The sequence below is a fragment of the Delphinapterus leucas genome, chromosome 11, assembly GCF_059928025.1.
Source record: "Delphinapterus leucas isolate spDelLeu-1000000601 "Yukka" chromosome 11, BTC_Dleu_Yukka2, whole genome shotgun sequence".
In the NCBI taxonomy this organism is placed as follows: domain Eukaryota; kingdom Metazoa; phylum Chordata; class Mammalia; order Artiodactyla; family Monodontidae; genus Delphinapterus; species Delphinapterus leucas.
Window position 1 is genome coordinate 6,604,961 of NC_143139.1, and position 11,274 is coordinate 6,616,234.

The 11,274-nt window shown below is 54.4% G+C and overlaps 1 protein-coding gene across 1 annotated transcript; it reads left to right on the forward strand.

Moving 5' to 3' along the window:
• The first annotated feature begins 4,230 nt into the window (after window positions 1-4,230).
• On the forward strand, window positions 4,231-10,899 carry LTBR (lymphotoxin beta receptor). Its single transcript, XM_022577371.3, has 10 exons — window positions 4,231-4,606; window positions 4,744-4,840; window positions 5,091-5,216; window positions 5,300-5,452; window positions 5,776-5,872; window positions 6,007-6,098; window positions 8,400-8,507; window positions 8,820-8,845; window positions 9,432-9,660; window positions 9,992-10,899. Exons 1-10 carry the CDS (start codon window positions 4,511-4,513, stop codon window positions 10,231-10,233), a joined length of 1,266 nt encoding a protein of 421 aa, XP_022433079.1. The 5' UTR covers window positions 4,231-4,510; the 3' UTR covers window positions 10,234-10,899.
• The last annotated feature ends 375 nt before the right edge of the window (window positions 10,900-11,274 follow it).

Genomic DNA, 11,274 nt, shown 5'->3' on the forward strand with positions numbered 1-11,274 from the left:
CCCCACAGAAATCAGCAAAACCTCAAGGAAGCCGATGAAGAACACGAAAGGGAAGAAGCAGAGACAATGTCTGCCCGTGAAGAGTTCATGGACTCCTCACCTTGTGAGGCTCCCCTCACCCTCCCGGAGAAGGCAGGGCAGGCATAATAACCATTTATGGATGAGATTTGTCCAACAGTGTCCAGAAAGAGGAAACACTCTATGTCTTTCAAATGGAAGAAATTTAACACAGAGAATTGGTACATGGTTGATGGAAATGCTGAGAAGCCAGTGGGGGACAGCAAGGCAACCCAGAAAATAGCAAAGCAGGAAGCAGCTACATCTCTAGGGCTGGAAAGACAAACTTATACAGAAGCCTTACAGACCCAGAAGCCTCCAGAGCTATTTGGCAGGAACTAAATAGTGGGGGCTGCCTGGCAGGGGATGGGATAGTGGAAGGATGGAAGGAAGCAACACAACCAGCTGCGCGCCGTGTCAGAAAGCAGAGACGCAGAGGAATCGCCTGGCTTCTTCCCTCTTCCCACCAAATTGTCCTCCACCCACCTGTCTTCCCACTGGCTGAGCCTACAGGGAAGCCAGAGGGAAAAGCATTCTGGGAAATGTAGTTCCCAATAGTGAACAGAACAGAGCAGGGGAAGGGTGGAGAACAGATCAGAGCTGCAAGCAAAGCAGCAGTTGATTTGGCACAAAAAAAGAGACCCAGAGACGTGAAGTGATGGGGCCAAGATTAAAGTCCAGATCTTAGGGCTCTTTCCATAGGACGCAGAGAGTCCTTGAAAGCTGAAGTGACAGCTCATGCTAGTAGCAGAAAGAATATAGTTCAGACTGCTGGAGCTAAAAGGATCTGAGATGGTGCTTACCTGTGAAGCAGGGAGCTTTGCCTGGAAAGCGCATGCAGGAACATTTTGGGGTGCTGGAAGTATTCTGGGAGATACACAGGAATACACAAAAGTGAAAATTCATTGATCTGTACACATAAGATTAGTGCACTTTATGCATTTCATTGTTTATAGGTTATACTTCAATTAAAGGAAAAAGAGTCCCTGTCTTTGAGTAAAATCTTAAGATATTTTCAAATGAAATGATATATGTCTGGGATTTGCTTCACAATAATTAAGAGACGATTAGAAGAGTAGGAGAGGGTTCTATGGGAGAAATAAGACCCACCTGAGTTGAGGCTGGGAGTTCACAGTATTATTGTCTCCCCTTTTCCATATGTATAAATTATGCGTGATTTCCATGATAATAATAAAAAAAAGAGACCTAAATAGACTATTTTCCAAAGAAGACACACAGTTGGCCAACAGGCCCATGAAAAGATGCTCAACATCGCTAAATATTAGAGAAAGGCAAATCAAAACCACTATAAGACATCACCTCACACCAGTCAGAATGTCCATCATCAAAAAGTCTACAAATAATGGGACTTCCCTGGTGACGCAGTGGTTAAGAATCCGCCTGCCAATGCAGGGGACACAGGCTCGAGCCTGGTTTGGGAAGATCCCACATGCCACGGAGCAACTAAGCCCGTGAGCCACAACTACTGAGCCTGTGCTCTAGAGCCCATGAGCCACAACTACTGAGCCCGCGTGCAGCAACTACGGAGGCCCGAGCACCTAGAGCCCATGCTCCGCAACAAAGAGAAGCCACTGCAATGAGAAGCCCGCGTACTGCAACGAAGAGCAGCCCCCGCTCGCCGCAACTAGAGAAAGCCCGCACACAGCAACCAAGACCCAACACAGCCAAAAAATTAATTAATTAATTTTTTAAAAGTCTACAAATAATAAATGCTGGAGAGGATGTGACGAAAAGGGAACCCTCTTACACTGTTGGTGGGAATGTAAATTGGTGCAGCCACTATGGAAAACAGTGTGGAGTTTCCTGAAAAAAACTAAACCTAGAGCTACCATATGATCTGGCAATCTCTCTCCTGGGTATAGATCCAGAAAAGACGAAAACTCTAATTCGAAAAAATGCGTGCAACTCTAATGCTCATAGCAGTACTATTTACAGCAGCCAAGACATAGAAACAACCCAACCGTCAGCAACAGACAATTGGTTTAAGAAGGTGAGATATATATATATATATATATATATATATATATATATATAATGGAATATTACTCATAAAAAAGAATGAAATATTGCCATTTGCAGCAACATGGATGGACCAAGAGATTGTCATACTAAGTGAAGTAAGTCAGACAGAGGAAGACAAATATTATATGATATCACTTGCATGTGGAATCTAAAATATAATACAGATGAATCTATATACGAAACAGAAACAGACTCACAGACGTAGAAAACAAACTTATGGCCACCGAAGGGGAAAGAGATGGGGAAAGGATAAATTAGGAGTATGAGATTAACAGATACACACTACTATATATAAAATAGATAGGCAGCAAGGATTTACTGTCTAACACAGGGAATTGTATACAATATCTTATAATAAACTAGAATGGAATAAAATCTGAAAATATGTATGCTTCAAATTTCATATAACTGAATATATGTTCAGTTATATATATAACTGAATAACCTTGCTGTACACCTGAAACCTATACAACATTGTAAATCAACTAAATTTCAATTTTAAAAATTTTGTTAATAAATAGAAAAAGGGATCTAAGGTGTGCACACAGACCTTTCTGCATTTAAGAGCTCAGAGGTGTGTCCAGTCCCAGATCCCATTTTCTTGACCTGAGCAGCGCGTGCCTTTCTGACACTTCCTCCCTTCCCAGGCAGCCTCGGATGTTCTCCGGCAGAGTGCGGGTCCTAGGCCTGCACCAGGAGAGGAGAGAGATGTCTATAGCTCAGGCAGACTGATTCGCCCTTTTGTGATCCGCCCCCCACCAGGGGCATACCCCTGACCTGGACTTCCCGCTCTTCCACCAGGAGGCTGTCCAGCCAGTCAGACAACCAGGGTTAGGATGTGTGAACAGAGCCCTCCAAGGAGGGGGCAGGGATGATGCCCAGGTGACCTCTCTCCAGACAGCCTGTCATGCTTAGGGAGGCACCCCTGAGTCACGAGGAGGGAGCCTGGTTGCTGGAATGAGCTGGGAGCCAGACATCTGGAGCCCCGGCCTCTAGGCTGGCTCTGCCACGGACTGGCTGTGTGACGTGGGCGAGGCATCATTGGTTTAGTCCATAAATATGTACCGGACACGCGGTTCGTGCCAGGCCCTGTGTGAAGCTCCGGGAGCCCAGAGTTACAGATCCGGGGCAGGCCGTTGCCGAGCTCAAGGCCCAGCGGCCAGTGGATGATAAGCCGCGGGTCACAGGGAGTGGTCTGCAGGGAGGCTGGGCAGCCCGGGGTGGAGGTGCTTCCCAGGGCCCAGGTGACCCTCAAGGACAAGTGGGAGTGAGCCAGGAGCACAGGAACTTGGAGACCAGACACCCTGGCATGGTTGGGTAAGGGCTGGGATGCTGTTAATGGGTTGCAGGGAAATGGTGGGAAGAAAAGGGACAAGGATCAGACCGAGTCCCCCTGGAATCCCGGTCTCCTCTACATGGCACCCTGGCCTCTGTGTCCTCATCCTTAATGTGAGGGGCCCGGTCCGGTGGGCTGTCAGCTCCCTCCAGCTCAAAGGGGTTCAAAGGCTCCTGGGTGAGAGGCTGGGACTGAGGGTGGTGGCCACCCAGCCCCAGCCCAGCTGCCCTGCTCATGGGAACTTGGTCTATGCACCACCGCCTTCTCTGAGGACAGGGGAGCAGGGGCCGCTGCACCCTCTGGAGAATCTCGTAGGTGACCTGTGTCCACTGAGGTGGGTGTGGACTGGGCTGACTCAGGGAAGGGGGTGCTGGCTGGCTTGTGACTCCTTTGTAGTTTATCTTCGAAAGTCAAAGGGGGTGGGAAGCCGGGAGTCCAGACAGTCTGCCAACTAGGACTTCTGGTTCCCAGATGCTGGTCTGGCTGGCCGAGGCTCTCGGTGGGTCTCTGCACCCTCCAAGTTTGACGGTCCAGGCCCATCCACTTTTCGGATCTGGTGTCCTGCTAGCTGGACACAGCTGTGTCTGGAAGCCCATCTGTTCCCAGCTGGGCTTCCGGGGGCCCAGCCGAGGAGTGCGCACTGGCTCTGCTACCCCTTTCCCACCGGCTGGGCCTGGCCTGTCCCTGCCTCCTCCTCTCCAGTCAGGCCTCCAAAGAAGGGAGGAGGCCCGGTTCCGGCCCCGCTGCCCTCACGTGCTTTCCCCGCCACCCCCTCCCGCCCTGCGTCGGGCAGCCAAGCCTGTTCCTCTTCCCGATTGCGACAGACGGCTGCCTCGGCTCCCAGCTCTCCCTGTCCCCGCCCCGCCGGCTCCTCCACTCCCACTTCCTGAGCCCGGCGCTGGAGCCCTGGAGGCCAGGCCAGGCCCGGCCGCTCTGGCCCCCGGGGGCAAGTCGGCCAAGTCCTGTCCCAGCCTCTGGGCTCGGGAGGCTGTTGCCACCACTGCCCGGGACGTCCAGGCCTCCCACCTTCCTCCCAGGCCTCCACCCATCTGCTCGGCTGGTTGACTGGCCGCCATGCGCCTGCCGTGGGCCGCCTCCCCCTGCGGCCTGGCCTGGGGGCCGCTCATATTGGGCCTCTGGGGTCTCCTGGCAGCATCCCAGCCCCAGCTGGTGAGGGAGGGGCCCAGGCCAGCGGGTGGGGGTGGGCTCAGCCAGGGAAGAGGGGTCTGGGCCGCCCTCTCTGTAGCCCCTCTGCCCTTCCCAGCTGACTGTGAATACTTCTCGCCTCCCTCCATCTCCCCTTGAAGGTGCCCCCCTACCGCACGGAGAACCAAACCTGCCGGGACCGGGAAACGGAGTACTACGAGCCCAAGCATCACGTCTGCTGCTCCCGCTGCCCCCCAGGTGAGAGACGGGGGCCACAAGAAGTCTGGGACGGGGAGGTGGGTTACAGGGCGCTCCAGCCCACATCGCTGCCTCAGACGGAAGGTGGACGCCAGCTCCCAGGAGTACCCGCTGGCAGAAACAGAGTGAGAGACACTGGCCGTCCCTCCTGTGTAGGCACCGCGACAGGCCCAGGGTCACACAGCAAGCAGCAGAGGGCATGGGGGAACCCTAGTCCCCTGACACTCCCACTGCCCCACTCACATCCTAGGCACACACGTCTCGGCTGAATGTGGCCCCGACCAGGACACCACTTGTGCCACGTGCCCCGAAAATTCCTACAACGAGCACTGGAACCATCTCTCCATCTGCCAGCTGTGCCGCCCCTGTGACCAGAGTGAGTGGGGTGTTCTGGCGGGGACGGGGGCTGGGATCTCCTGGAGCGCAGCCCCTCTGCTGAGCCCTCTGCCTCCCCACCAGTGCTGGGCTTCGTGGAGATCACGCCTTGCACTAGCAAACACAAAACCCAGTGCCGCTGCCAGCCAGGCCTCTTCTGCGTCTTTTGGGGCTCTGAGTGTGTACACTGCGAGTCACTCTCCCACTGCCCACCTGGCACTGAAGCCGAGCTCAAAGGTCAGAGGTCACTGGGGGCAAAGGGGTGGGGGGAGGAGGTGGGTGATCTTGAAGGGGGCAGGGTGCATGGGGTTGTGTCCATGGTGAGGCCCCAGGCCTCTTCTCCCTCCCTGAGCAAGGCTCACAGAAGGGACCTGCAGAGAAATGAAACTGGGATGGTGCAGGGCTCGGGGGTCCTCCCAGCACTGGGAGGAAGCTCGGGCAATTCGGAGATCAGGAAAGATGCTGCAAACTACGGATTGCAGTGGGTGGTCAGGGAAGGGGCCATCCAGTGGGCTCCCTTTGCCCACTCACCCTGGCTGGCCATGCATTTCTCTTGCCAGATGAAGACAGGAAGGCTAACAGCAACTGTGTTCCCTGTAAGGCAGGGCACTTCCAGAACACCTCCTCCCCCAGCGCCCGCTGCCAGCCCCACACCAGGTGAGGGTGCTAGGTCCGTGTTCCTCCCACCCTCCCAGCCCCAGCTGCTGACAGCCCCTTCCACTGCTCAGCTCCACGGACCGCTTCCCACTTACCGCCAGGAGCCCACCTGAGCTGGGCTCTTTCCTCCACAGGTGTGAGGACCAGGGCCTCGTAGAGGCGGCACCAGGCACCTCCCGGTCTGACACCAGCTGCAGAAATCCGCCAGAGCCCTCCGAGACGCCAGGTGAGGGGCCAGGGGCAGGGGCAGGGGGCATCTGGGAAGATGCCTTAATTCTAGCCATCTAAAAGAACGGGGAAATGATGAATCCTTTCCAGTCAGAATTGAGGCAAGAAGAAAAGCTCCTCAAAGGGAAATTGGAGTATCCCTGGGCCAGGTTAATTACACACAAACATACACACACACTTTTTAAGTTATATGTCGTACACATGACTTGTAAGTTATATGTAATAGTACACCCACACGGAGATGTAATTGTAACTGACATCACTGTCATCGCTTTGGACATGCCACCATCACATAATCCATTTACTAGACTGGATGTCTGTGTAGTGGGTTACACCTTCCGTTATTCGAGAGAAGATTCTACACTTGATGCTTTCTTGGTCTTTTCTGTGGAGTCATTGGTTTCCTCGCCTAATAGAGGATTACAGGATGTTTCTAATGACTGTGGTTGTTATTAATCAGGGGAAAGTTTATTTCCTTAACTTTAAAAAATTACCAAGTATTTATAATCATAGCTTCCACTTATTGAGAGCTAAGGCGTCAGGCACTCTGTGAACACTTGACTTTCAATAACTCATTTGACCCTCATAATGATCCTATGAAATAGTCTTATTATTATCCTCACTGACTAGATGAGGAAACCGCATCCCAGAGAGGTTAGGTGACTTGCCCAAGATCACCCACATGGTAACTGGTGTTATGAAGACCTATTCTAAGTCTCTCTTACTCCAAAGCCCATGCCGTAATACTTGCAGACTGCAGGAAATTAGAAAATTCAGATAAACAAAACTAAACCTCACCTAGAATCACCTAGCATATCCACTCAACACTTTCTTTTTTTTAATTTTAATTAATTAGTTAATTAATTTTTAAATTTTTGGCTGCGTTGGGTCTTCATTGCTGTGCACAGGCTTCCTCTAGTTGCAGTGAGCAGGGACTGCTGTTCTTTGCGGTGCACGGGCTTCTCATTGCAGTGGCTTCTCTCGTTGGGGAGCACGGGCTCTAGGCGTGCAGGCTTCAGTAGTTGTGGCACGTGGGCTCAGTAGTTGTGGCTCACGGGCTCTAGAGCACAGGCTCAGTAGTTGTGGCGCACAGGCTTAATTGCTCCGCGGCATGTGGGATCTTCCCGGACCAGGGCTCAAACCCGTGCCCCTTGCATTGGCAGGCAGATTCTTAACCACTGCGCCACCAGGGAAGCCCCACACTCAACACTTTTGAATATATCTTCCCATACATTTTTCTGTGCAATAGAAAAAAATAATTATTTTCCTAAAAGTGCAGTCATTTGTAACTTTTCATTCAACTATATCATAAATATTTTCCACATCCTCGTATTAATTTCTAACTGTGTATCAAAAACGATCGTCATTTTAGAGCTGAAATTTTAGAGAGTATGTAAACTAATCTCATTTTTATATGAAAAATACACAACTGGGCAGGAGCCCAGGTGTCCAAGACTCAGGGTCTAGTTTTTCCCCACACCTCCCATTCTGGACTCCCTCAGGCCATGGAATTAGACGGATCACAAAGGGCAAACTCCCAGTGTGCAAATGTCCAAGTGCTCCCCATCTTCCTCAGGCACAGGTGACACAGGCGACGGGCATGGTAGACTCCATGCTGTTGACGGCAGCATGAGGCCCATAGGAAGGCAGCAGTTACCATGGCTACATGTGGGCACCTGAGAAACCCAGCCTCCGCTTCCCTCCCTCCCGGGACCTGCCCTGAGCCACGGGTGGAGACCGGGCAGCCCTCCACTGCCAGGTAGCCACAGGCAGAGTTCAGAAGCCAGGATCCCGACTCCGTCACCCCTGTAAACACCTCCACAGCTGCAGAAGGACAACCTCAGCTTCCCGCAGCTGTGGGTCTCTCTGTAAGATGGTCAAGTCCGCAGAGACATGACTTCACCCTGTGGCCTGAGTCTGCTTACAGACTCCCCACCTCCCTTATTGCTTCCCACTCCCACTTTCAGCCCTTGCAGACCGACTGCCCAAGTGCCTGTCCTCACCCACAAGGCTGCCCCCGTGCCGGTGGCCACCCGCATCCACCCCGAACGTCTCCATCTGCGGCAGAGTTTCTGCTGGCTGTCAGGAGGTACCCCCACTAGTCAGGCTTAGTGCCCCTTCTCTGTAACCCGAGGGAAGTTTCTCCAACTCCTCCTTTAGGAACTGTAGTGGGACCAGAAAGGGAAAGCTGCTCTCCTTTTTCTGCCCGGGTGGCCTGAGAACTGGAGAGCTCTTCCTTAACTGCCCACCCCCCAGCCTCCTCGGACCCTCATGCCCCGTCCTGTCTGCCGTCCTGCAGGAACGATGCTGGTGCTGGCCGTCTTGCTTCCGCTGGTCTCCTTGCTGCTTCTCACCACTGTGTTTGCCTGCACCTGGAAGAGCCACCCCTCTCTCTGCAGAAAGCTGGGTAGGAAGGAGCAGGGTGCAGGCAGGGATGCAGGGCCTGGGTCTGTGCCTACCTAGATGGGGGAGGGGGGCTGGAGGGAATGTTCAGCTCCCCCAGGGATGACCCTTCTGCGCCTTCACACCCCCAAGACGCCCAGCACCTGCCCCCCACATAGACATCACCTCCATCCAGCCCCCCGCTCTGAGGCTGGAGATAAGGGTAATGATAACCTGATCCTTGTGGGGAGCCCAAGGTGGGCAGTGCCATATCATGGCTTGTGTGGAGGGGGAGAGCCTGAGGGTCTGAGGCCTGCCCTTTCATTTTCTATTGCAGGATCCCTGCTCAAGAGGCACCCAGAGGTAATGGGGAAGGCTGAGGAGGCAGCAAGGAGGGGCAGGGGGACAGGTGAACCAGGTGGGGGGCAGGCGGGAAAAGAGTCTGCCGCTTCAACAACCATTCATTCATTCAACTAATAATTCATCAAGCACACGGTGTGCTAGGCACTGTTCAAGGCACAGTGGAAACAGCAGTGAGCAAAGCAAAGTGTCTGTCCTCCCAGAGTTACAAACCAGTGGAGCCAGAATAAAGTTAGACAGCTGTACCTCAGGTAGTGATAATTGCTAAATAAAGCATGGTAGGGGGACAGCGACAGTGGTAACAGACGAGGGTGTATTATCTTAGAGTGGACAGAGAGGGCCTCTGTGATCAGCTGACATTTGAGCAGAGAGCTGAAGAACACAGGGAGCCAGCCGTCGGGATGTATCGAGGAAAGTGCTCCAGGAGCTGAGGAGACATCAGGTGCAAAGGCCCTGAGGCAGGGAGCCTCATGAGGAGCAGAAGAGGGCACTGAGCTGCCTAAGCGTGGGGTGGGGAGGGGGGAGGAATTAAAGAAAGACGGGGTCTGAGGCCCACGTCACTGCTTGTTTCTCGGCCTCTGTCCTGCAGGGAGAGGAATCAAATACTGCTGAAGGAAGCTGGGAGCCCCCGAGGGTCAACCCACAGTACCCTGACCTGGTAGAGCCACTTCTGCCCACCTCTGGAGACTCGACCCCAGCTTCGGCCGGGCTCCCGGCGTCCCCAGGTTTGGAGGAAGAGGCGCTACAACAGCAGAGTCCTCTGAGCCAGGCCAGGGAGCTGGAGGCTGAGCTCCCAGAGCAAGGCCAGGTGGCCCACGGTGAGCCTGGGGCAGGCGCAGGGAGCAGAGTGGGTGGGGAGGGAGAGTGGGCAGGGAGAGAGAGTGTGAGCTAGGCAGAAATGAGGAGACTAAACCTGGTGCAAGAGGAAGCTCCAGCAGCCAGAGCGTCCCGACTACAGAGAAGGGAAGAGACTGAAAACCAAGAAACAGAGGAATAAACACAGAGCTCAAGAACGTCGATGGAGGGGGACAGAGCGGAAATGGCGATGGCGGACAGGGGCCCTGGGGAAGCTGGAGTCCGATGCTGGGGTCACACAGGCCTTCCCCTCAAACTTGCCCCTCACTCCTTACTCCGCCTTCCTTCCCACAGGCACCAATGGCATTCACGTCACCGGCGGGTCTGTGACTGTCACCGGCAACATCTACATCTACAACGGGCCAGTACTGGGGGGAGCACGGGGCCCCGGAGACACCCCCGCTCCCCCAGAGCCTCCGTACCCCATCCCTGAAGAGGGTGCCCCTAGCCCTCCCGGGCTCTCCACACCCTACCAGGAGGATGGCAAAGCTTGGCACCTGGCTGAGACAGAGACACTGGGGTGCCACACCCCCTAACGGGGCCAAGGACCCAATTTGTCACCCACGCCTGATGTTGTCTGGAGAAGCCAGGAGAAGGGAGGCCTGAGAGCGCCTCCTCCTCGAGGCCGCCCTCCCCGCACAGGACTGACCAAGGGCCTGGGTAGGGCCCCGAGAGCTGGACCCCGAGGGGCCGGGGCTCAGACGCGTCTCTGAGAGCAGGGCCAGCACTGGCTGGGAATGGTGCCCCCGCAGGACTCTCACCACCGCCCGAGCAGGCCCGGGACTCCACTGCAGACCCCCTGCCCACTGGGGCAGCACCAGCTCGGCCTAAGGCACGGACAGCACATGTGATCCTAACTGCCAGCCCCCTGGCATCTGTACCCCAAGCATGGCACGGAAGGGAGCCAGCCACATGGTCACTCAAGGACATGGCCGGGACCTCTGGCGGATTTGTGGTGCCCATCATCCCCAAGCTTCAGAGGCCCTTCGAGGGCCCACACTTCACATGGACTGAGGGAGACGCTACATGAAGATGGAGTGACAGGGAGGACCACCCTCCCCTTCTAGACAGGAAAGGGAATCCTTATAACCAGGGGCTTGGGTGGGGTTTTAGGTATAAGGGAGAATTTTGGAGGGGGAGGAAAACGGTGAGTGTATTTATGAATTGTAACCACATGCAAATAAAGAGGAGACTGAGACCTAGATCATTGATTTCTGTGGGATTTTTTTTTTTTTTTGGCCGTGCCACACGGCATATGGGATTCTAGTTCCCTGACCAGGGACCGAACCTGCGCATTTGAAAGTGTGGAGTCTTGGGCTTCCCTGGTGGCGCAGTGGTTAAAAATCTGCCTGCCAATGCAAGGGACACGGGTTCGAGCCCTGGCCCGGGAAGATCCCACATGCCACAGAGCAACAAACCCCGTGCGCCACAACTACTGAGCCTGCGCTCTAGAGCCCATGCGCCACAACTACTGAGCCCACGTGCCACAACTACTGAAGCCCGCGCACCTACACCCCGCGCTCCGCAACAAGAGAAGCCATGACAATGAGAAGCCCGCGCACCGCAATGAAGAGTAG